This window comes from Hippocampus guttulatus, chromosome 9 (genome assembly GCF_054856545.1).
Source record: "Hippocampus guttulatus isolate MCC_2025c chromosome 9, RoL_Hgut_1.0, whole genome shotgun sequence".
In the NCBI taxonomy this organism is placed as follows: domain Eukaryota; kingdom Metazoa; phylum Chordata; class Actinopteri; order Syngnathiformes; family Syngnathidae; genus Hippocampus; species Hippocampus guttulatus.
In genome coordinates this window covers 5,124,463-5,151,442 of record NC_141269.1, presented here as the reverse complement: position 1 = coordinate 5,151,442, position 26,980 = coordinate 5,124,463, and the positions used below count along the sequence as shown (strand labels likewise).

At 42.2% G+C, this 26,980-nt stretch overlaps 2 protein-coding genes across 2 annotated transcripts; one reads left to right on the top strand and one right to left on the bottom strand.

The window, feature by feature from the left end:
• tet2 (tet methylcytosine dioxygenase 2) lies at window positions 1–22,072 on the top strand. Its single transcript, XM_086119408.1, has 10 exons — window positions 1–435; window positions 11,380–14,156; window positions 14,228–14,318; window positions 14,417–14,510; window positions 14,617–14,825; window positions 15,635–15,785; window positions 15,901–15,990; window positions 17,307–17,444; window positions 17,602–17,956; window positions 18,076–22,072. The coding sequence occupies exons 2-10, from the start codon at window positions 11,423–11,425 to the stop codon at window positions 19,431–19,433; spliced, it is 5,220 nt and encodes a 1,739-aa protein (XP_085975534.1). The 5' UTR covers window positions 1–435; window positions 11,380–11,422; the 3' UTR covers window positions 19,434–22,072.
• On the bottom strand, window positions 21,349–26,980 carry ppa2 (inorganic pyrophosphatase 2). The gene is made up of 12 exons (XM_086119409.1): window positions 26,737–26,980; window positions 25,865–25,929; window positions 25,732–25,776; window positions 25,594–25,647; window positions 24,898–25,017; window positions 24,593–24,679; window positions 24,343–24,469; window positions 23,187–23,314; window positions 23,030–23,115; window positions 22,872–22,941; window positions 22,734–22,773; window positions 21,349–22,647 (listed from the first exon to the last, which is right to left on the bottom strand). Exons 1-12 carry the CDS (start codon window positions 26,927–26,929, stop codon window positions 22,625–22,627), a joined length of 1,038 nt encoding a protein of 345 aa, XP_085975535.1. The 5' UTR covers window positions 26,930–26,980; the 3' UTR covers window positions 21,349–22,624.

The following is a 26,980-nucleotide window of genomic DNA, read 5'->3' as shown; positions in this document are numbered from 1 at the left end:
GGGCGCACAAGGGAGAGGGGTAGGGTGGTGGTGGGGGGGAAAGAAAACCTGTCCCTTTGTGTGGGAAAGACTCAGTAGGAAAGTGATTTTGTGACTATTTGAGTTTGCCGGCAAAACAAGGATCTTCCCCCCCCATGACCCGTGCACACATTTTTATTTATTTAAAAAAAAAATTGGGCAACTCTGTGTGCTTTCGACTGGCTAAAACTAGAATTGCCTTCGAGTTGGATTCTCCGGCCGGCAAACAGCGACACCCCGGCTACTCCTGATGATGAGAGCAGACGTCAGACTGGTTTGCATGAATATTGATGTGGAGGAGAGTCTGTTTCATAGAAGAACAGAAGGAGGCAAGATGGCTGCCCTTTAGGATTTGTTACAGGGGGAGATCCAGACGGTTCGTTGGAATTTATACAAAGTGGAGGGACGGGAACGAAGGTGAGGATTTGCTGAGAGGGTTAATACTCCGCTTATGTTTTTCGGGGGTTTTTTTTCTCTCTCCTCAACATTGGATGCAATTTTGGAGCTTTTGAGAGGAAAGCTAGGTAAAGCTAACGTGCCCCCCCCCCTCTCTCTCTCGCTCTCTCTCTCAAGCAAAAAGCAAGAGCAAGAATAATACGGAGAGGATTTTAGATAAAGCTACTCCAACATGGCTGACGTTTTTCTTTCTTGTTCTGCCCGCTGAAACCAAGAGACACCTTTCTCGTTTCCTTTCGAGCTCTGCGTTGACTTCTTTTCCAAACGTCAAGGAACATTTCGATTCTCATGCTCCTTACTCGTAGTTCCCCCCCCCCCCCCACCCATAAGAATGAAACTGCTTTCTGTCGCGTCTCCCCCCCCCCCCCCCCCGCCCTCGGCGTTCCATTTAATTTTTAAATGTGTGGTTCAGAGCGAACGCACCTTATTTCGGCGGTTTACGTTTTGAGCGCCCGGAGAACAATTTTGAATTGATTCCCAAGTAACTGCCACTCTAGTCTGACGTTAAATCGAATTCAGTGCCACTATCTGTCGCTGTCTTTTGCACATCGGTGCATTTGTTAGCACCGTGTTGTGTGCAGACTCTCTGCGTGAGAGAGCAAAAGTCCAAGCCGGACATGTCTTGCGGTAGTTATTTGTGCCGCCGTGCAATTGGACTACCTTGCGTGCTCTCTGTGAATCGGCTTTCATTGCCTAGGCTGGTGAATCACAAACAGGCACAAAGGCAAATACCTTCGGGAGGCACGAGAAAAGGATAATTTTGGTGCTGGTGGGGGGGTCGGTCAGCGGAAGCCGGGAAGGTCGGAAAGATTTGACTTGAAGAAACTCGAACCTAATTTGAATTTCTGTCGACATGGATCCGCTGCATGATTTATTTTAGTTGGTTTTTCGAAAATTTTCTCAACAACTCCCAAAAAGCGTAGTTTTGAATTCAAGCAAGGAATAACGATTTACACTTTTTAAAAAAATATTTAGGTTAATAGCACAAGAGGGCTGAGCGAGGATATAAAAGAAGAAAAACAGAGGGCTAACATCAACTGATAGCACGATTCAAAGTGATAAGAGCGTGTCAACGGTTTGCATAACAAGCACAATGAGCCCCTGAAAGTCACAATAACATGTCAATTTGCATGCGTTAGGCCTTAACAGCAAATAGCTAATTAGTTGGGGGGTTTTTTGTGTTTTTCTTTTCCTGCAAGTGCTACTGAATGATTACCATCTGGCCAATTAGAATCTAACAGATCTCCCTCAGGTTTGTGTATTAGACTTGTGTATTGCAACGACCACAGCGGAACTGCTGTCACAATGTCCCTCGGGGTAAAAGGCTAACGCAGACTTGCTTCGAGGTAGAGAATTTTATTTGGGCCCTTTTTGGTCGTTGAACAAACCGATTTGGTTGTCCGTTAATGCTGGAAACAAGACAAGGCGACGCTCACCCCGATAATGAAGGATTTAAGTGAAGATGGAGTCACAAATTTTCACAGAAATTGGACAATCAAAACACTCCGTGGTCTTCGAGTTCGGGTTTTTCCACACCAAACGTCCTGTTTATGTTATAACTGGTTAATTACAAAAGAAATAATGATCAATGAGTCAGAAAGCTTTGGAATTGCGTGCAGGGTGCACCCCTCTTGAAGTGGTTGTTTTGATATGGTTTTCATGGTCTTTTGATGACGTTGTGTCATGACGGCGCTTCTTCTTGCGCATCCTACTTTTCATTGAGACGACACGAGACTTAAAAAAAATGTAATAATAATGCATTAACATGCTCTATGCTTGTACTATGATTCGAGTGGCCATTTAAAAAACGGCATTCCCGAGTAGAAAACGTTTTTTTGCTGCATCTTTAGTGTTCACATCACATCTTCATGACTATCTGCATTGCTGCTGCTACCTCACCAACCCGAAGAGGCACGGGGAGCTTTCATAGGCCCATGGGGGTTTCATGGGGGAAGGGCCGAGTAGATCAATCACATTCACATTGCTACTCTCCTCTATCCACATCGACAGATAAAGCCGTGCGCTTGCTCCTCCGCCGAGGCTCTAAAGTCCCCTTTATGTCACTTCCCGGGCCACCCAAAACAAAACAAACAAAAAAAAAAAGACAATTTCACCTTCAAGAAAGAATGTCCAGTTGCCATAGCGCGCCGCAACAATGCTGGCCTCTTACAATGCCCAAGCCCCTCACCTCTGACCCTACTCTGTCCAGCCCACGCATCATATTTCCACCCAGAGGTAGTTGCACAAATAACACAGGAAAACAAGCACCGGGCAGTTTGAACGCTGGTGGCAGCTTCGCTGCTTTGCTGAAACGAAATGGCCATGTCAGAGTGTGGTGTATTGATTTCTTTCGGATTGATTTATTTTTATCCCCCCCCCCCCCCCTTTCTGTGCGATTGGAGGGTTGGTTTGCTATGTGGGGAAGCGGAGCAAGAGCAGTACAGAATGTAATCGGCTCAGGAATTGCATTCCCGTTTCTTGACATTTGTATATTTCGGGACAAATACACATGAGGAAAAGTATTTTGGAGTATTTTACAAACGATGCAGGGAGCTCGATGTCAAAGCGATAATAAAAAAAGGAGTGAACGTGGGGACTATCTTCAATAAGGCAAAGCTACAAAGTCTTGATAATTCTAACAGAGGATGACAAAGAGAAATGAAGCCCACTTCAGATGACGAAGCGCGCTGTGTGAGGTTCTGTTTTGAGTGACCAGTCCAGGGCGAGCGATCCAGACCTCGATGTCCGTATTTAACCCCCGAGGGTTGAGACGGCGAGGGCAGTGACGAAAAAACTTCCTCCACATGAGCGCACGCACATGGCCGCTGTGTTTACAAACACTATCGTAGCGTTCGGTAACGTGGCAGGCACGAGGTTACGTAAGGATCCCAAATTGAACACCATCTTTACTTGACTGGATTCAGACTGGCGACGAATCGCTAACACAGTTTGCTTGAACGTTTGTTTGTTTGTTTTTAAATTAATGAGTTCTACTATCTGATAGTTGAGTTGAAAGTATAGATCCACTACTTGCGTAAGGAAGATTGACATGCAAATGCTACGAATAAGGACTTAGTCCAAAAATATTTTAGATATGAGGCTTTGGAAGAAAAAAAAAACATCACTGGAACCTGACGGAACGTTTAAAAATAACAACGGAAACAACCTTTTTGTATGCACATAATTCTTTTCGCAACATGAATGAGCAAATGTTGACATCCCAAAATAGATTGCCTGTTGCACTAAATCTCACGTAAATCTCACGAGAACCAATTTCAAACGGTGCCCATCGTGATCGAAACAACTGCATGTGTAGGCTGGTTGCCCCTTTCCAAAATGTCAGGCATAGAGGACTGCACAGCTAGAAGCTATCATTGAAAAGGTTAGTAGCCCACCCAGCCCCACCTCCCATGCCCCCCCCCCCGTTGTCCACACATGATGCAAAAAAGACAGACAGCTGGTTCTGAACGGCATTCAAAACCTTTTGAATGACATCACCGACGACTTCTGTCAACGTCAAGGGGATTTGAGCCCAATATAAGGTTTCCAAAGTGGAACCAATCCAACAAGTGGTGTCTTTCCAATCGGAGTACCCAAAGGGAAAACTCAACCCAACCAGTTCATATGTACATCCACCGAAAGCTTCATTAGTGAAAAAAAAAAAAAAAAAAAAAAAAGATATACAGTATATATTTTTTTTACAAATTCAAGGCATGGAAAAAAAACAACCAAGTGTGGCTTGCGGGGTTTTTTTTTTGAAAATGAAATAGCATAGCGTAATTTAAACCCTTTCAGGGACAGCGGTTACGACAGTTATCACGTTATCAGGTTACAGGTTATTAGTGGTGCATGAAAGTTTTAAAGCATCGGGTCTATTCAGAAATAGGTGTGCTACGCTATGTGTCACGTTAATATGACCTTTTTAAAAAAGATTTCATTTCCTGTGTTGACTGTTCAACACCTATTTCCTGTTTGTAGTGACGCCCGCATAAAAGTGGTCATGCATAACAGAAGGCAACGTTTCACAAAATGCCCATTGAGTGTATCACACCTCTTCAGTTGAAGGCAAAAGCCCCAAACGGAATAAAAACTAACACTGAACGAGGCAATTGTTCATCATGTGACTTCCCATTTGAATTCAGTGTTGTATTGTTTAAATTAAAAAAAAAAAAGCATATTTTCTCTCAATGGCAACGGAAAATGTTAATTTTCAGATTTGAATCATCGTGAGTGCAATTGAAGGTGCAGAGTAGCAGCGTTGACGCTAGCGCATGAAAGAAAGACGTGCAACATCAGAGCGGAGCAGCCTATCCCGTCGGTGGCGGCGCCGGGGTAATGTTCGGACCAGATGGTCTTTGGAGCGCTCGTCGGCTGGTAACCATGGCGACCGCGCGGCCTGAAATAAATTAACTTTTCTCCGCGCGCACTTCATCAAGTTAGTCAGATATATTGACTGCCGCAACAGACAAAGGGGGGTCGTGAGCAAGAAGACAAGCAGTTGGAAGGAGACGCGCAGCTTTGTCAGGAGGCTTTGGGGGTGGGGGGATGGGTGGGGGGGGGCGGGGGGGGGGCATCGCGAGAGGGGTCGGACGCTGGCTGAATCCGTCCCGTCTCCGTGCCCCATGATGCTTTAAGACCGAGCAAAAAGGAGTTTGATTTATGTCTGCGTGCTTTGCGCAGAGGGTTTCGGAATCTTCGTGGGAGGGGGGTGGTTGGCGGAGGGGGGGGGGGGGGGGTGTCTGACGTCAAGAAAGGTCTCGTCTACTTTCAGATCAGTGATTAGCTGGTTGATAGAGTTTGATCTAGGCTAAGGGTCAACTGCTGTTTACTATCAGATGCGACCTCCTGTGGAAAACAGGAATGCGACCCAAAAAAAACCCCCAAAACGCACGCGCACAGTTTTCGCCAAGCCAATTGTGGATCGAGGGGTTGTCACATTGTAGTCTAGTCATCAGTTATTTAATGGTGCCGGATTTATTGAGATCTCTTCTTACAGTTTGCTCAAATCAAAAAAAAAATCATAATCAAGGCACATTTTCGCTCACTTCAAAAGCTGTCTCCAAAAAAGACAGAAAATACATTTTCTTCAACAGTAAATGAATTGCAATTCCTAAAAATATCAAGGCTGCGTTTGTTAGCAGTTCAGCCAGTTCAGCCGGTTCAAGCGGTTAAGCCTCACCCTTTTACATGCAGCGCAACCACTCAGGTCACTTTTTTTTACAAAAGTTTCAACAACTCTCAATGACTTTTGAACCCATCACGGTTCTTCATTGGAAAACATTGACAGTAATGCCCTTTGTCGTTGACAAAGTCATCTGGAAACAGTCCGACATGACCCCCCTACCCTCCTCCCCCAAAAAGTCGGGCGTTTTTATGTTCGTGGAATGAACGCATGTATGAATGGTATTGTTTAGATGTGGCTTGTGGATCGAGTCTTCGGTCTGCAAGGGATTCTTTTCCCATCCTAAAGAATTCACGGGTGCCCCATCTGATGACTGCACTCTTTTGTACGTTTGCATGACCTGACTTCAGACAAAAGCAAACACTGTGGAAAAACTTTCCCCGGGTGGAGGTAACTAATACTCAAGTGCCATCGAGAAAATCATTTCAACGTCTCTGTGCTCCACAATTATAATATATGAAGTAATGCGTAGTTGTGATTGAATAACTATTAGAAGGCAGCTAGTGTCTTACAAATGGAACACATAACTAGTGAGGTAAAAGTAAAGAAACAAGATGGGGAAGAAAAAAAAACACGTGAATGCAATTACAGCAATAGCTGCAGGATGACAAAGATAGCAAAAGGGGAATCTCCCCGCCAAGTCGACTACATCTGTTCTGCATTAAACATAAAGAACAGTGATGCTGGTATGGAGGAGCAGGAGGAGGAGAAGGAAGTTCTTGAGGGAACAAAATTACAAACAGAAGAGTATTTCCAACGCATTGTGATTGGGCTCATCGATTAACTTTAGTTGCTAGTTTGAACAAGATAATGAGCATTGGGCAATTGGCTTGTATATGATGTGGAATATTTATTTATATTGCCCTACATATTTGGAAGGAAAAATATATGGCCAGTCATGACATACCAGAACAATAATTCCTTGTCATCAGAAAATACTCTTTCTATATAATGGAAATATATATATATATATATACTGTATATACATACATACATTATATATATATACTTTTTTTTGGGGGGGGGGGGGAACACAAATTGGATACCGGATGGATAATAATAAAATTAGAACCACATAAGATTTTTTTAATTATTTTTTTATTACATAGGCCACATGTTCAAACTCAAGGCCCGGGGGCCAGATGTGGCCCGCCACATCATTTTATGTGGCCCGCGAAAGCAGTTCAATCATGTCAACTTCCATGATCCTTTCTAAAATGTCTACCAACATTTTAAATTCTCATATGGAATAAATAGATATATTCTAAGAATTTTCTTATTACCAAACCCCTCATGATAGTAACTTATTTGACTTCTTCATATGGTTTCAGTCATGACGGCATTCCAAGTGAAACGGTAACTAAAATGTGGCCCACGCCAAAAAAATTTTTTAAAGTTTGACATAAGCCATCATGTGAGAGGAAAAAAATCTATCAGTCATCCGGTTTTTCAGGCTATTATCTAATCCGCATACTCTTACATCGCACTTGATTTGGTCACTATATCAAGAAAGTATTCTACTGTACCGCCCTGGAAAAGTAGACCATTTTTTTAGAGCAGTGTCACGTTTGTTCATGACCCCCACCTTCCCCAACACCCCCCCAAAAAAACTGAAAAAATATAAGTGGCATGAAAAACTAATACGCGTCTTCAGACTTCAGACTTGACAACTTACTTCCAAACAACTCCCACCAAGAGTTATTCCTTACTTATCAGATAAACATTATTTGCAAAGGAAGAGAGTGGCTACGTTCCACCATGCACCAGTGTAAAATTGCCCCTATAGAAGAGGCCTGCTCTATTTTAAAAACAAAGGGGGAGGAAAAAGAAAAGTCACAGTCACAGTCACCAAGCTAAAAATTCTCAACATTCCAACACAACCTCTGGCTGTTTCACAACCAAAAATAGATCAATGCTTAAAAACAAACAAACAAAAAAAAAAAAACGCAAACCTTCACCAAATGTAACTTTGTCTTTGGCACTACCACAATCATATTTCATTCAATTCATTTTACAGTACTCGACGTTAAATTTATCCCCCCCCCCCCCCCCGGTATCATTTTGAAGGATTTAAAGAGATGACAGAAGACACAGGAGCCTTTTGTTTCTTCGCATCTGTGGAGGGGTATCAGATGTTCATACCAGTAGTTATGAGTGACCATGTGAGGTACATTTGCAAGCGTTGCAACAGTGTGCCATGTGACGTGAATCACAAGTGTGAAGGGGGCGGGAACAACTAAACGTGGCGAGATGGAGAGCATGAAGGAACATCTGTCTTTACATGCGTGACTAGCAGTTGACCGGCAGGAGGGGCATATCGGGCCAACTGGCACTTGTGCTTTTGTGATTAAAAACCCCACGTCCAAACAACGGGTTCTTTTCCACAGTCTGCGGCGGTGATTCTTCAAGTGTGGGATTAGTTACTATAGTGCTACACAGCTCCCTCGAGTGGCATGCAAAAGAATCACTGAATACAGTTCAGTTGTAGTTAACTTTTTTTTTTTTTTTGTGCGCTTACGGGTAATCTTGGCGAGTGTTTGGTTTAAAGTTTAACTTTTGTGTAGCAATTTTCAAACTGAATGATACAGTGGCATAATTTCAAAACATTTTTCCATAATACTACAACTTTATCATTGTAATATTTCGACAATATTCTTGAAAAAAAATTACAACGTTCAGGTTTCTTAAAATAATATTATGACTTTATCGTGAGGGAATTTTGAGGTTTTCAGAACGCGAAATTTCATTTCGTTCCTGTAAAGATTTTGACCCTTTGGATAGAATAGTTTTTTTTCACAGGTTAGAAATATTTGTCATGTAATATTACGGCTGATTTGTTGTTTCATCTTGAGTTTTCTCTCTCTTGGCATCATTAAAAAATATATTATTTTGTGGTATTCCATATTTCTATTTTATTCCTGTAAACCTGGGGGTTGTTTGCCCAATGATATTCCAACTTAACTCTCCTACAATTTTGTTTACTTTTTTTTTCTCTCGTAATATTTTAACTGTATTCAAGTATAATATGAATTTTTACTTTCTTGTTGGAATGACCTCTTTTTCAACTACAGGAAAAAAAAACCTTGCTTGTTTTTGAGGCCACTAGCATCGGCCATTTGGGCCTATGCCAGTGGATATTAATGTTGAGTATGATGACGGAACTGATGTATTGCCAATCATCACGTGGTTCATTAAAACATGTAAATGTCTATCTATCTATATACATACACACACGCACAGATATATGCGCACAAAAGAGACCATCTGGTGCAATTGAGGGGGGGGGGAAAGGGGGCGTGAGTAGAGATAAAAGTTTGCATAGTCAGCTGGAATGCCAAGTTGTGCAAATGTTGTCATAGGTTGTGTGGTTTGCACAGTCTATCTCTATATTTAGGGGGTGGATTTGAAAACACTCCGGGATACAAATAATCTGACCTAATTACACTCGGCGTGTAGCGAAGGAGAGTTCACTCTCTAACCCCAGAACCTGACAGAGGACAGAGTGCTTGTCTCTAATCAGCCGGCACAATGCAGAACCTCTTGAAAGGAAGTATAGCAAATTCCCTTGGAGATATTACATACTACCATGTCCCGCCAAATAGATGGCATCAACTATGGACACATAACTATGGACTTGACTGGGGGCAAAAAATAAATAAATAAAAACATAACATGACTCCGATTCAAAACATTGCAGCTGGGAATGAAACTATTAAAAAGTTCGACAAAACACACAGCTGATGGGCCGCCAAAACTTAGCATTATCTTCAGGATATATGCCTTACCGTCGCTAGTCATAGTCATTATCCCAAAGGGGGCTACTTTTAGTAGTTCGCGCTGACAGTATTTTATGTTGTTCTCCATTTAGTGTACTGTTGAATAAAAATGTTTGAAATTACTGTGGCGTGTGGGAGGGGTCTTTTTTATTTTGTTTTAAAAATATTACCTCCAATGTCAATAAAATGTTGACTTACTCTGTCATTATTTTTGTATTTTCCTTTAAAAAGTCGATTTTCAGACAGCAATTAAAAGACGTGTTCAAACTGCACAGGCTAAATGATGGGCTTAAAACAAGAGGGAGCTGGAAGAATGACAAATATTCGTGCGGGGCAACCTGACGTACAATTACGACACCGACTTGTGGAGACAAATAGCTTCAATAAAAGCCAAGTTGAGTCATAAGAAAAATAAAATTGTGTGTACGTGTTCTTTGAGGAAACAGATGTTGCTAGAGAGAAAACGCATCAAAACACTTAAAAATATATATATAGAAAGGAAAAAACATTTTTAAAAATGTCTTATGCGTTCCGACAGGCACGCTCACCAAACCAATGGTAAATATATGCAAAGCTTTTTCATTCATATATTTCTACTGCAAAATAATCTCCAACTCTCAAATCATGAGGCCGTATCCAACACTAAATGTCTCCGAGTACATGACAGGATATTGCGTGCGCCTTGCCATTGCATTGCGTTACGATGCATGTGTGCCAACAGGCCTACATTCAGCTGGGATTTCTGGCTTTGTCCGAGGTTCACAAAGATTATTTTTTGTTGTTGTCAGAGAGGGTGTATCCAACTGTGACAAGCTGCTTTGGCTCCGCTTGGTTCTTTGTAAACCCCGGAGAGTCCCAAAGGAATGGAGCCGCACTCTCTCGCAGCCCCAGTGTTAACCTCTTGACTTAGTTGCTGATTGACAGAGCGCCAGACAAAATAAAGGGGAGAGTCAAATAGGATTGGGGAAGGAGTAGTCATTCAGTTTCCTAATGGTGACGTTTAAGAAATGTCTATATTAAAAAACTAAAAGAAAATGAAAAATTGTCAGGGGAAATTGTAACAAAAATAATGGCTGTTTTTTTTTTTTAACAATAACATTATACAGAACATAGGACTTCGGCTGTGGGGCAGTTGATAAAACAGGATGATCAGCATACAAGAGCTTGGTGTTTGTAACACGACTCGGATGGATTCCAGTCCAAGTTCCTTTTCATTTTAGCAGCCGTGGCCAAGCGGGAACCCTTCGCTCCAGAGCGTGCCACTATATGGTAGGAGCGCGGTTGTTCGGTGGGTGGGATTAGGGAGGTTTGATGGATTGACCCAGAAATATATTGGGGGGGAATAAGGCACCAATCTGAATTTTCCACAATAAAAGGGGTTAGAGGTTTGAAAAATTTGGAGGGCGTGCTGGTGATGTCAAAATGAGGTTGGGTCCTGTGGAGTTTTTTTTTTTTTTTGTATTTCTGATCTATGAAATGCTCAGAAAGTGAGCTTGCATCTCTATTGCGAATAGTAACCTGTACCGCCGAGCAACATCCAATGTCAATGACGTAGAGCAGACAAATGCGTAGATTTTCTCTTGTTCAGATGTAACACCTGCCCTCTCAGGGCAGGTGTTGCAGATTTGTAACAACCAAGTACCTTCACTTTACCTGTTACAAGAACTTAATTTGAGCCTGAGAGGTTAATAACCATCACACGTGTAAAAGATAGCGTGCTGCAGACAAAGGCCTCAAAAACAAACTTTTCTTGCCTACCATCTGGGGGACATGATCATCTTCGACGAGCTTGACTTTCCTTAAATAATTAATTTTGATATTGTGTCAGATAAGCAGCTCAAATAATGGACAGACGGATAATTCATGAAACTGAAAAGCCTTTTAAGTAACAAAGTAAGGAAAAAATAAAACCACCGTTGCTAAACGTTTGACAACTTTGTTTTGTAGGACGCAGAGAGGGCAGCCTGTGAATGGACTCTGAGCAGGCCAGATGGAAACAGACCAGACCAGACATGAGACGGAAGAAAGTTTGACATTCAAGAAACTTGCCACGTCCCGTCACATCTCGAACAAACTCCAGAATGGAGGAACCTTTTCAGATGGAGATCCTCTTCAAATTACCAGTGGCAGAAACTGGAACAATTACAAGGCCAGCGCAGAGGGCGGCTCTATGAAAAGGCAAAATGAAACCTGCAATGACCCTGGATCACTTCAGGGGCTATTGGATCAGGGGTCCTTCACGATGAATGGAGAGTTGATGAATGGGGATTTCAAGCATGTACTCGCCGAACAGTCGTTCCTGGGCAGCCAGCCGAAGAAATTTAAAGTGGATTCAGAGATTTCTGAATTGACAAAAAATATAGAATTTGAATGCAATGCTCAGGCGGAGATAAAATTAGGAAAGAGTCATTGTACAATTCCTAATGGAGATCATTTTGCTCTGCCAAGAAACAAACAACTTTCAATCAATGGCGCTGTACTCGGCACCTCGACTATAGAAAGTACACCAGGTGATCTTTTAGAGAGAACTTTGTCTCAATATTATCCTGAGCAAGTATCCATTGCCCCACAGAGGTCTGGGACACAAGACGCTCTGAATGGTTCTCTAACTACGAAATTGCCGGGCGAGGATTGTATGCCTTCCACTTTGACTTCAGATTTCCCCGGTTCCGCTCAGATACTCAAATTGCAACAACGACAGCCTGAGACTTCAGGTATCGCTGAGGGAGTCAACAATTTTGACTCCGTCGACTATATCGTGAATGGATACTCCAACAATCATGACACAGATTACCAGCAGAAAAAACAGCAGCACCAACAGCAGCCGCCATCTTGCGCTGGCCGCGAAAGATCTCTTGATCAGCTCCAATCATCAAATATCGCTAACGCCTTGCAACAACCTAAAAATGGCCCACGGTGCTATCCCAATTCTCAACCAACGTATGACAATGCCAATCAGGATTTTGATCGTGACAATTTTAAGGAGCTCAACACTCTACAGACGACGAATGCTGTGTTGCTGAAATATGGATCTTCGCCCAACTCTGGTATACAGAGCACGGTGCAACGCGGGAAACCCGGGTCTGGTCATGCTCAGCAGTTTGAGATTCAGCCCAATAATTTCCAACAGAATGTTGGAAACATACACGGGACTGACGGCATGGGAACTAAGGGACCCGATTCACAGCAGAGAATTCAGGCAGCTGGATTAGAAAACAGTCTGGATACAACCACACAGCAGAAGGACAACTCGTGTTCAGGTCTCCATCAGGGGAACTGGATGGAACCGAACTCTTCAAAGCAACAGACGAGGGGTATGTCATCCCAGGCGGGGGAGGAGAAGAGGGGCTTCTCCGCCACGGCTGTGTCAGACCAATCGAGACGTAGCCTCCAGGTTCATGGTCAGATTTTGGAGGCAAGGTCTGGACAAAGGTTTGAGTCACCCGGAATGTTTAAGGAAAACATTCGGGGGTCTAACAGCGTACAGGAACAACAAATTAGTCTCTTAGCCCAACCGCACTGCGCTTCAGCCCCGAGCAGCAATGATTCGGAGTGGCAGCAATGCAATTCGAACGCAAATTCAATGCAGAAGCCTCCACCCCAGACAAAGCACGATCAACAGGTTGGGGGATATTATCACGCCCCCATGCAGTCAAAGCACTTACATGACAACCCTGAACTACAGGACACATTGTCGCCTGAATTTTTCACCACGCAGCAACCGCAGCACTGTAATCTTCCGCGTCCACTGTCCCACCCACCGCAATTTGAAGAACAACAACTCAAGTCTCCCATTTTCAGGCCACACAGTCAGCCTCAGCCAAGTCAAGTTCAACTTAACCAGCAACACAAAAACAGCTCTGCACACCCCGGCAGCCACTTCCACTACAAAAACACAGCAGGTCTTCAAGGACAATGTCAAAGATCATTTTCTCCCAACTCAGGCAGCGGTGACTCCAGGCACTTTCAACCGCAGCGACCCAATAACTGCCACCCACCTAAGATTAAGGACCTCCCTCATAATTCGACACAGTCACAATCTTATTTGCCACAAGGCGCAATAAACCAACAGATATTGATGCAGGCGTATCCCAAGACCGAACACCAGTTGAAGGCGTGTTCTCAGGTCCAAAGGGGATCTCACCCGGGATCGCCAATTCCAGACTTCCAGAAGCATGAAGCTCTACGTATGCATCTCTTACAAAGGCAGGAGAGACTGGGTCCTCCCCATTCTGCGCAAAATACCAGGGATAGCAAAATTGACCTCGCAAATATAAAAATTGAAAACGGACCCAGATTCAATTTGCCCAGCTCACAGCAGCAACTGGATGGATTGCAAATCAAGCAGGAGACTCAACAGTCTGTGTGTGAGAATACTCGGCAGAACAACATCCTGGCCTCCATGGAGCAAAGTCTAAAACAGTACCAACTGTCCCCTGTGTTTGAGAAGAAATCATTTGTCATGAATTCAAATAGAGTCAAAGTGGAATCCTCTGGGCCTGTCACAATCCTGTCAACCAACACCGACATGTGTAAAGTGGAAGCATCCGGAGCGCCTATGTCCATGACGGCTTTAAAAAGAACACCTGACTCCACGCCCAAGAAAGAGCAACTCCTACAGAGATTCATGGATTCGCCAATGAAGCTATTGGACACCCCGATAAAAAGTCTACTCGACACACCGATTAAAACACAATATGACATTGCATCCTGCCACTGCGTTGGTGAGTTACCCGTACTTAGGTTACGTTACTTATAAAGTGGGGTATGACTACTGAAACATCCCTTTGTTTAGAACAAATCAGTGAGAAGGATGAGGGCCCATACTACACTCATCTGGGATCAGCGCCTACTGTTGCTGGTATACGGGAGGAGATGGAGAGAAGGTAAACACCAGTTTAACAGTGGCATGTGCTGTTATAATCACAAAGTACTGTTCAATTGGAAGCACTGCAATATCTTTTTTTTTTTTTTTAATTCCAAGGTCTGGTTTAAATGGTCAAGCCATCAGGATAGAGAAAGTGGTATATACAGGCAAGGAAGGAAAAAGCACACAGGGGTGCCCGATTGCAAAATGGGTAGGCACTATTTTTGCTGTCTTAATCTCCATGAAATTCTTCAGAAGAAAAGGGAGCCCTTCAAATACGTGCAATAAACAAATGGGTGTTATTTCTCATGATTCAGGTGATCCGCCGAGCCAGTGTAGAAGAAAAGCTACTGGTGCTGGTTCGAGAACGCACTGGACACAAATGTGAGACAGCCTGTATAATCGTGGCAATCCTGGTCTGGGAAGGCATCCAACCCAGCCTAGCTGACAAACTCTACCTCGAGCTAAGTGAAACTCTGACAAAGCATGGAGCCCTCACCCAAAGACGATGTGCTCTCAATGAAGAGTAAGTGACAACAAAGCAGAAACAAAAACTGCATACAGTGGTACCTCTACTTACGAAATGAATTGGTTCTGGAAGAAATTTCATCACTAGAAATTTTCATAAATAGAGACGTGTTTTCCATGTAAATACACTATTCCGTTCCAAGCACCCCCAAGATTCAGACATAGATGTTTTCAAATGCATAGAAATGCATCAAAATATGTAACAAATACATGTTAGAATTAGACTATTGCACAATAAATGATTTGTTGTCTTTTAGCAATCCTTCGAAAATGTTCAAAGCAAACAGCATAGTGAGCAAGTGCCCGGCTGGTGAACACTTTTTCTGGGTGATTCACATTTACGTCAAACTATTGGAACATCTCATGGGCCGACGGGCAAATGACGGGGATGCTGCTTCGACACATATCTATCTATCTACACACATACGGTCGATCTCCTTCTTAGCCAATGGGATGCCAGGATGATGCTCGGTAATAGCCAATGGCAGAGCAACTAAAAGTATGTTGCGTTCAGGAAACTCTGAGTTACGACTAGCAGCCCTTACTGTATTTTTAACTTTCGAATCTTGAAATTTATTTCATAACAAGGGGCAATATTTTCCTGTTGAGGATTTTCGTAACTTGAAAATTTCGTATGAAGAGACGTTCGTAAGTAGAGATACCGCTGTATGCGGTCATTTTTACATTACATCGTGTGCTTGTATTTAGAACAACGGTAAGAAGCAGGTGACATCTCACCAGTTTCTGATTTTGCTTACACTCAATTAATGGATATGAGACCCTCAAACTCTCATTATTCATTTTCAGGAGGACCTGTGCATGTCAGGGATTAAATCCAGATGCATGTGGAGCATCATTCTCCTTCGGATGCTCATGGAGCATGTATTACAATGGCTGCAAATTTGCCAGAAGTAAAATTCCAAGAAAGTTTAAACTACAAGGAGATGATGTCAGAGAGGTATTTTATCACTGATATGTGTACTTTTCACTGATGTTACAGTATTACATATTAAATGTAGAGGTCTATCTAATTCATTTTTGTCCATTTAACAATGATAATATTTGTTTTGTAGGAAGAGAGACTGGAGCAAAACTTTCAAGGTCTGGCCACCTTACTGGGCCCCTTGTATAAAAATATGGCACCGGAAGCTTATGGAAACCAGGTGAGGAAATTCAGCAGTTCAAATGTATCGACATGTACGGACATTGGCAGACTTTCAAAGACTAATTAGTTGCTGTGTGATCGAGCAGTGTCAAGAAAAGTCCCCACACGTTTTTTTTTTTTTTAAATCTTCTTCCACCCTTACATTATGATTCATTTCGTTTTGAAGCCGATGTGTGCGGGGATTTCCAATTTAATAATATGAATTTCTTCGCTGCAACTAATGCCAATCGTAAAGGGATGTATGAACGCCATTCGATAGAAAGTTAATATTTTGTCGATAATTTGATAATGTCATTATTTTTCATGTACATTTGACATCTTTAAAAAACTATTTTAAAAATAATATTGCTGGCCACCTTGTTCGATAAACATGTTACTATGCAATAGTCACATGTGTCAATTTTGGAGCAAACTGCACAATGACATGCGCACACAGCTATGCTGCATCTATGGCGCTATGCTAATTCAGTTTGGCCGTGAATTCTGTGGTATGATCCTGCACGAAATGCCTTATTTGGAGGAAGTGATAGACATGCGAACGAGGAAGGTGATAGCTTTCTTCAAGCTTCAGAAAAGATATTAACTTATAATAGCCGGGGGGCCTAACAACCTCCGGCGGTGGCAGTTGTCGTGTGTGCCCGATCAATCACAATCGGGGCTTGAAACCTGTCACCCCTCAGCAGTTTTGGTTGGTTTACCTCCCTCCTCTTTTTCCGGAATGCCGATTATCTGAATATGATTATGATGAGAGCGCCCTTCGAGATCATTGACCTTTGGCTTAAGTAGACTATTCACTCTTGTCAAGGTAACCGGGGCTTGCCCAAGGCTGCTCCAACGGCTTTCATGGTCCACAACCTTTTACTCAATTACGACCATTTTTATAAGTCATTATTGTGGGGACTTTTGGACTGCTTCAAGTATCAAATCAAGCTTGTTGAGGATCTCGTCCAAATCTTTTTCCACATCAGCGGTAGATTGTCCATTCGGCCGTGCTATCGCTGATGCAATGTGAGCACTCATACTAGACAAACACTGAGTCGCCCAAATTGATTCTTCTCAAGTTTTTTTTCTGAGATGACTTTGCAGAATACATGTGGGTGGATTGATACCAGTTCCTCGACTAAAGATGAAGCTTGTTATCATCAAGAGACAGTCAACTTAATAAATTACTACATGGCACAGAGGAGTGTCTGCTCTCTGGCGCCCCAGTGTGGTTCACTGCGGTTGGACTAACTCCACATTTACGGTATAATTAAAGACAAAATACTTTCCAAAGAAACAATCTGAGTGAAATTTCTGTGTTCCCGGAAACAGGTGGAACATGAACACAGAGCACCTGATTGTCGCCTGGGTTTTAAAGAAGGGCGTCCCTTCTCTGGGGTTACTGCTTGTCTAGACTTCTGTGCTCATGCTCATAGAGACCTCCACAACATGCAAGGGGGCAGCACTGTGGTAAGTTAAACATGTCTTGTCATGTTTGGTCGGTATTTGGCGCAGGAAAAGAAAACATGAAAATATCTTAAAACCTTTCCAACAAAGGTGCGAAAACAATCCCTGTTTTTGGATCGGATACCCTGAATAAAGTCATGAACTCGTTCTGTTTTTGCAGGTATGTACGTTAACAAGGGAAGACAACAGAGAGATTGGAAAGATACCAGAGGATGAGCAGCTCCACGTCCTACCACTGTATAAAGTTGCCAACACGGATGAATATGGCAGCGAGGAGGGTCAGCAGGAAAAAATCAAATCGGGTGGCATTCAAGCCCTCAGTGCCTTCCGCCGCCAGGTGCGCATGCTTGCCGAGCCCGCAAAGTCATGTCGCCAGAAGAAGCTGGATGCCAAGAAAGCAGCGGCGATCAAGAACACCGTGATAGACAACTCTCATGATAAGGCAGAGAAAGTGACCCCGTCAAAGTCAAAAACCGTGACCTGTGAAAATGTCGCTCTGGGCACATCTGTGCAAGGTAAAACTCATTTCCCTTAGGTCTTTTTTTTTTTTTTTAATTATTGGCAAACCTAGTTACACAAAATTGACTTGCGTCCATTGTATTTTGATCCGTTCATTCTTGGGGATTTATTCCAGGTGCTATGGGAGCCTCTCAACATCCAGATCAAGCGAGCGAACCCTTCGGAGGCCATTCTCTGCAACTGCAGCATCAACAGCACGAAAACATTCTTACCTCTTATCCCGGTGCACCAAATGCCGCCAAATATCCCAGGTTCCCTGGCCACCCAGGATCTTTTCCAAGCACTTCAAAGCCAGGCGGCATGTTTCATCATCAAGCCTCAACACCAGCAAACCCGTATCCTTCCCCGGTCCATACGCCCAACTCATTCATGGATGGATCTAAACATTCATACCCTGTTTATCAGTGTAACGGAGGCATGCCTCTTGATAACTACCATCCATACTATGCTTCGAACCAAAAGCAACTGGACATGTATCAACAACAACGGCAAGTGTTGTACTCGGAGCAGCAGTACGCAGTCCAGCAGCGTTACGAGCTCAATTACCCGCAAAATTATGCCGATCATGGTTTACAAGTCAATGGCTACAATGCATACAGCATGAGGCCAGTCCACCCCATGAGAGCTTTCAGTCCCTGTAGTCCTAAAGGAGTGGCCGACCCCCATTTAATGGACGCCCTTTCAAGAACGCCCACTGCCCACAGAGTTCGAGAGTATCCAGCTGCCGGGAGTCATGGCAATCAGTTTGGAAGAGCCCCGAATCCATACTTTGGGAGTCCTCAAATGTTCCCTCCGAGCCAACAACCATTCCATATGCAAATTAAGCAAGAAATGGGTATTGCTAGCCCAAAGATGCTTGGCGGTCAGTTCAGCGGTGAGTGTTTAAACCCAGAGACACAGATAGGATTGGGTCTGCTCAACGGTAATCCCATGGTGATGGGTATTAAGCAGGAGCCTGGAGCCTTACAGCGACCCCCGACCCCTCAAAAGCCAGAAATTTGGTCAGACAATGAGCACAACTTCTTGGACCCCGAAATCGGTGGAGTGGCAGTGGCACCAAGCCACGGCTCGGTCCTCATTGAATGCGCTAAACGGGAGCTCCACGCCACAACACCTCTTAAAAATCCGGATCGCCATCACCCAACACGTATATCCTTGGTCTTTTACCAGCACAAAAATTTGAATGAGGCTAAGCACGGTCTGGCCATGTGGGAAGCAAAGATGGCAGAAAAGGCTCGAGAAAAGGAGGAAGATGCCGACAGGAATGGTGGTGAGGGGACGCCAGGCAAGGGCAACAAGAAGGGGACGAAGCGTGAGCATCCGGAGCCATCAGAATCTCTTGGGGAGCCTCCTTATAAGCGTTTTATAAAGGCACTCATTGAGGGGTCCTCATCGTGCACAACCAACACCTATGTCAGTACATCTCCGTATGCCTTCACTAAGGTCACAGGACCTTATAGTCACTTTGCTTAAAATACCCTCAAGAAAAAAAATATAATAATAATGAAGGTGCTTTATTTATGCTATGACCAACTGCAGCACTGGCCTCATACAAACACTCCTAATCCAACGTGTTCAGGTGTTTTACACTTTTAACAACTGAGTTTTTTTTGTTGACCCTGCTATGGATGTATTTATTTTTGTTTTGCAACTTTTGCGAGATTCACACTGTTAAAACATCTGGTGCTCTCAATTGTACACACAGACCTTTTTTTATTTGTTTGTTTTTTTGTTTTGGTTTGGGGTTTTTTGGGGGGGGTTTTACCGGAAACAAAACTTCATCTTTGGTGGCTTTATTTTACATTTTGAAATACTTCAACATGGCATAGAATGCCGAATTTGAAAACTTCAAGGTGCTAATTATATGTCGTCTTTGAAATGTCTTAAGACAATAATTGATACTGCAGACGAAATAAAGATATAATGGGAAAGATTGGATTTCATTCACATCATAGAGTTGATGTTTCAGTGTATCTTGAGCACTTCTTGATTCTAAAACATAAAAGGAAAAAATGTTGATAAACAATGAATCCAAAAGTAAGCTCTACACGTTCCCAAAGTAAAACAACACAATATATGATTTTTTTAACCCCCCCCCCCCTCCAAAAAAAGAACACTATTGCGCTGGTGCTTCTTCCACAACTTCGATTCTATACATTGAGCCATTCAAATGGTGCTACTTTATCATTTTAAAGAGGAGGGGAAAAAAAAGCTTTTTATTATCCAAGGTTTTCCAGTTGAACTGTCAGCAAAAATGTTCCTTTGGGCGAGTTCACTGAACCAGCCTGAATGGTGAAAAATTAAGTGTAGTTTTATGTCTGTGGTGCTTAATTGATGTGCTTTTTATACACTGAGGAGCATGGGACAGGGTCAGCTTGGGTGTCACTTTCAAAGGGCAGCTGGCTTGCTGTGGCTTCGTTCTTGGATTATTGTAATCTAACTGTAAAATAAACAGGTGAGATGTGTACAGTAACTTAAATTCCCTTTTTGGAATTACCGGTATAAATTGTGTGTCTGTTGTAAAGAATGCGCTAAGCCGAATTCATTGTTTCTCTTTGTGTTCGAATGAATTTTTGTTTCCTAGGGTGCTATTGAACCTGTTAAAAAAAAAAAATTATACAATGTGAGACTCTTTAGGCAGTGAGAAGAAGGCTGTTAAATAATGTACAGTACCAACCAGTCATATACCTCAAAACCAGTTTGGCAATAGGAAAAAAAAAATCTATATATATTTCTTTGGGGGTTTTTTTTGTTTGTTTGGGGTTTTTTTGGGTTACAGTTTAACTGCATGCCACCTAAAAGGTGGAAAAAGTTCATTTCTTACTGTCTTACCTACCTGCTAGAACATTTGAATTACTAATGTTACTGTAAAATCAGGGACATTTAAAAAAGAAACTGTACATTATTGCCTGCATTTGTTTTTGTCTTTTTCCTCATTCAGGGACGTGCCATTGAATTTTGTGTCCCGGATCAACTTTTCTAAAATACGTCACACAGATTTTTCGAGGAAAAAAAAAGTTCCTGGATTTTATTAGATTTTTTTTAAAGTTTTAGCTAGTAGGATGGTGATTCTTTTTTTTCCTCAAATGAACACAACGTATATGCACTGATGTGACGAAAGGGAAAGTATGATATTGAATAAATTACGGGCAATTCATTTGCTTTCGCTACAGGGCAGTGAGTATCATCTTTGTGCCTGTGTATAGTTCAATTTATTTATAACCACTAAGCAATTGTATGATTTTCCTCTTTATTTTTTAATTCATGTGATATATAATGGAATGACTGTAACGTTATAGTAACAATTTTAACCCAATCTTATAACAAATTCGTTTTCTGAAAGCACTTCGAATTTTTTTTCAGGAAAAAAAAAATTATGTATATGTAATAAAGTACAAAGTGTTTTATTTAAAACAGGGTGTAAATGAGTGTGTCACATTGTACAGTGAGAATACAAAATGAAATTTCCAACTCTTGAACTCGACGGAGGTTCTCAACATGGCAAACTGACCCAACAAATGATCAAAACTCAAAAGAAAACATTTTCCAGGAAAGTCTGTCAAGAATACACTCTTGTCAACACAACGTTTACTGTTAGCCCGACAAACATTGGAATTTATATTTTGGATGTTGTAAAATTCACAGCGATTTATGTGTTCATTGTACAGAGCCCAGCGACAGTAGCAGGTTGTGGTGAGAACATTAAAGAGATTTAGCAAGTGGGGAAAAAAAAGAAGAAGAAAAAAAAATGAATAAAAGAAAAAGCAGCGCCATACTTGAAGCTATGAGTCAGAATTACTTGAATGACTTTATGGGTATAACAAGAGTACTGCATGTACTTGGCTCAAACAACGAGTACTTCATACTTTTTCGTTTTTGCAGGCGGACACTAAAAGTCACTTCTTTCCTGTTTGATTTCTTAAGGCTTCCCTTGTTCTCCAGAAGCTTGGTATGCTCCAAAATTTGGATTAAGGATAGGTATTCAGCTGTAAGTATTGTAATGTACTGATGCAGTTTATTTCAAAGCTGTTATTATCATTGCTGATATTGCCACGGTGTGGGTGTTTTTTTTCCCCCTTTCCCTCCAATAAATTTATATTTATTTAAAGATATTTGACTTGTATAAAATGATCAGTTTTACCATTATAAATACACGCCTAGTTTCAAATGTTTGTGTGTATGCTCCTCCTTTAATGGCCGACAAGGCAAACATGTCTTCACATCAATCGATGGATTAAGTCACACAGGTGATCCGTTTTCTGCCTTTGATGTGTCGAGAAAGCATCAAAAACAAGAATTTACCGTGACGTATGTGACAATCTACCGCAAGGGAAAACAGACCGATGATTAAAAATGGGATGATGACAATAAAAAGAAATGTCATGGCAGTCGAAACATATTTCATCTCTGGATTGGACACAGAGCACGAGTCCACATGGATAACAAAAAAAACAACAACAACAACAACGTGCTAGTTTATGATGTAAAAAATGTACACTATGTTATGCTAAGCTGTAATCGACAGCAAACCCCCGGCCGTTTTATTTCGAGAGATGACAATAGATCCTTACCAGACATGACTAGACACCGCTCACAACAAGTTGAGTGCCGTTGATAGCAATGATTGTTTGCATCCATGATGTCTTTTCGGGTATCCCAGTCGCTCAGACAAAGTGCCACTTGTCCACTGTGCAAGTCGAAAAAGTAGAGAGAGGCATTACATGTGTGCGCAGGAGTATTTAACAACTTCAAACCAAATCACGACCTACTTACCCTCTGACGAAATACGGTGTCCGCAACCAAGCGTGGGGGCCTGCGTCAATGAAAGTTACAAATGATCATTGATGTACCGTTGCTATGACGCTCTTCTGGTAGCGATCATTACTAAGTAACGCGCATGGAAAGTCTCACCGACTGAATCACATCTGTTGCCTCTTTTGCGTTGCATTTGAAAGGACTGTCAGAACAGGACACATTTTTGCTGGAAAACAAAACAGGCACGAATTCCATTTAAAAATACACAATAAAATAAAAAATGGCTCGGCAAAGTCAACCCTTTGACATCTCACCATTCAATCCCACCACTGTTTGTCTGTTTTTGCACTAGTGCCCTCCAGTGCTCATGTGCGGACTTGATGATCTCCACGGCAAAGTCCTTCGGACAAGAACACACAGCCTCAACATACCGGGTTTTCGTAGGCGCTTCTTTTAAATCCGTTACCATACCTTATCTTGAAACTGAGCGTTGAATCCAAACTGGTTCTCGGGTTTCCCATCCGGAACCTTATACTTCCTGAACCAGTCCACCGTGGCCTCTAAATGACCGGGCCGGCTCTTGCGGATGTCATCTATGTCTTTTATTTAAAAAAATAAAATACAAAAATTGAATTGCTGCAGAATATGAATTTGTCTGTCTTGGGGGGGAAAAAAGTCTTGTATACAGAATATGTCACATTGACAGACGGGCAATGACAGCAGTTTATTGGCATGTCAGTGAGCATAATTCCTGCGTGAAATTCAGTTGCGGCTGTTTTGATCAGGGAATAAACGATAAATCTCACATTAGTGTCAAATTGCTGTTGCACCCCGAGAGAACCTCGCAAGGCAACTATTAAAGGAGACCCACAGCCAACTGTTGACTGTACGCAACCATTGTATTGCAAATGAAAACAGCTCCAAGTTGGTTTGATGATACTGTCAGCGCCGGTTGACCATAATTCAGGTCATCCAACGTAAAGTGAACAAAATAAGGTTGCTACAAATACGCTCAACGTGTATTGAGTGGAGTTGAGACAAGCTCTTTTGGAATTTAACAGATGGAAAAATAACAAATTGTCACTTGATGTGTTGACGCATTGGTAATTGGATAAAATGGATCCCTCCTGGCCAATATTTTTCCTTCATCGAAAACAACAAAAAGCCCCATTTTGACTACCGTGGATCACTTGCACGCATGGATAAAATTGTTGGTGCTCGATTTTTCAGCCCGTATCACCCTGAGTGGAGAATGCTTTGCATTTGTTTGTGCATGTAGCGAAAGATTTTGTTTTTTTTCCATCGGTGTTCCTTAGAACGTCGCAAAGATGTTTGCCAGACATTCGCAAACGGTTTCAACGGTCGTAAACTGTTTTTCTCATCGCCATCAGATTTTCAGAGGTAGCAGACGGGTACCTGCCAGCTAAGCGGAACGTGGCTTCAGCGGTCATCAAGGCAAAAAAACTCGGGCATGGGAGGAGTTCGCCGAGGCCATGGAATTTACGTATTTATGTATTTTTGGAGGGACACAGTAAGACGCACACTACACCTGCTCAAACAAGCTTGCTTTGGATCTGTTCAGCGACTTAATTACCGGTAAGTTATATGACCAGTAGAAAACACCCACCGTTAAGGCTTTTGGCATCGGGGTCCTCTGCATTGATAGCGATGACCTTCCAGTCCATTTCTCCCTCATCAATCATTGCCAGGATTCCCAGCACCTTCACTTGAATCACCTGACCAGGAGAGCACACCTACAGGACAAGGCAACAAAATGCCAAATGAGCAAAGCAATTCAACGACAAAAGCAGAGTAATTAGCAGCCCCCCCCCTCCCCAAACACAAAAAAAAAATCTTCGAATATAAAGTGTTCCTACCTGCATGCCGATGTCGCAAATATCAATTGGATCATTATCGCCACAGCATTTTGTTTCCGAGTCCATGTGGTTCGGGTCCTCCCACGTCTTCCCCGTTAAACGATATTAACAAACTGAGCATTTATTTCGAACAAACTAACTTAAAAGCAAGCATGAGCTCAAAAGACCCGGAACTAAACGATGAGTGAAATAAGTATCAATGAATACAGATGCCGCAAATGCCACATCACACTATGTTCGTAAAATGTTTATGTCTCATCGGTAGCACTTGCTGATGACAATCAAGGGTACAATGACTGCCTTACCTGCGGGATGGCGCCGTAGTTCCAAATATAACCTTTATGTGGAAATATGTTGGCAACGTATCGGAGCTTGCCTTTCTTTACATCTTGCTTAATGGGGTTCAGTGGTTCCTTTGTCGCAATCTGGAAATTGTTGAAATGGTGAATGGCGGCGTATTTGTGCACTTGTGGGTGTCGTGAACAGGTATTCTCCTTGATCAGCGCAAGTATTTAGGTATGTCCACAGTGTAAACAAAACTGTCTCAATTTTGTTAGCATTAAAAAAAAATACACATAATTATTATTATTATTATTATTATTATAATCACGTATGTTACTTCAAAATTCAACAGGTGTTCGTAATTTCATGAATACAAGCATACATTTTTTTAATTATATGGAATGTCTCTTACCTGCTTACTAGCGTGAGGTGAGCATCACGCGTATATTTTCCATCAATGTTCAAGAAATGCTAATATGCGAACATTTCAAAATGCAATAAACATGGCATTTTGTACTCTCAGCTGACGACATGAAAAGGTAGTGTAACAACAACAAAATACAATTCATATTTATGTATTCAAGTGGTAAGAAATGCTTCATTTTTAGGAATGCATATTTCTAGGCTAATTTATGGACCTCATCAATTTTTTCCAAACTGCTTAACTTTGCAACAAAATGGTGTTTTCAGAAAACCATGCGAGGGTGACATCCGCTTACCTCCATCTTAGCGTTTGACCAGCGGGGCACCTCCACGACCATGTTAAAGAGCACCTGAACATACAGACCTTATTTACAGTCCATGCAGCGTATGCTCAGCTGTATTTCATACTCTGATAAAAACTTATCCAAACGTACTTCACTCTCGTTCCTCTTGGCCTTTTTGGCTGGCAAACCATTGTACTGATGCGAGAGAAAAAAATACACAAGGTACACATTATGCAAGTACAAAGTGGCCATGGATTACATACGAGAGAATTATGAGGGTTACCTGTTCTGGCTCAGCTATGAATGGGATATCATGGAAAGGAGAAATGTAGTTGCCATCCGAATTTTCTGGAGGAGACAATAGCCCAAACGACACAATCAAACAATGCAACAAAATGGCATCTTTTAAACATGTTCATTCAAACAAATGCATATGGCTTAGTGACAAAATAAATTAAAAACCAATATCATTATTTTAACAGAAGAGGGTAGTAGCATGAGGATGCAGGCCTGAAATCTAACTCGCTCCACTTCAACGTGACTAATAAAATATTGCTGGCCTCAGGCTGAAACCTCCTATGTCACAATTTGGTAAATGTTACTTTTTTTCCACAGGGTTAATGTAGTGCCCCCCAGACTGGTTGCTAGTTACTATCCATAAAAGATACAAAAAGTGGGCCCTCAGATTTACATTTAACTCGACCTACCGTGCTACCTATCGATTATACTTCATGAAATCCACTTTGGTATACTGTACAGCAATTATGTTGGTTGCTAAGTGTCATTGCGTTTGAGCAAACACAACTGTCACCAGTGGCATGGATACTGGCAACATTTTAGATGCCGTTATTTTTAAAGAACAGTAATTGTTGTTGTTGTTTTTTGCGTCAAACACACTTGAACATGTTTATTCTGAGTGACTGCTCCAACTCAACAGAAAAATCACAGACCACATGCTTAAAAACTCCTCCATGCTTCGTCGTATAGCACGTAGAACACGCGACAGGTCAACGTTTCTGGGGGTTGTTATTCCAGCTAACGTCAAACATTAAAACCTTGTTCGGAATGTTCCATTACTCGGTGGCGCCATTAAATTAACACTTGTGAGGGGGTGTGTTTGTGTTTATGCTCCGACAATGGCGGTTCTGCACTTACTAAAATAAATCCGGTAATCTGTGCTGTTTGGGCTTCCTCTCTCCTCGGTTTGATAGTGCATCGTTTTTCTCAACGTGGACAAATGCGGCAAATAGGCTGCACGAGAGAGGAGTTTGTGTCCAAAATCGGGAAACGGCCCCAAGAATAGCCGGAAGACGATGCCCGAGGACCGGAGTAAAAGCGGCGGTCTCATGACTGACGCGTTCACCACCACTTCCTGCTTCCTGTCTTTCCACCACAATGG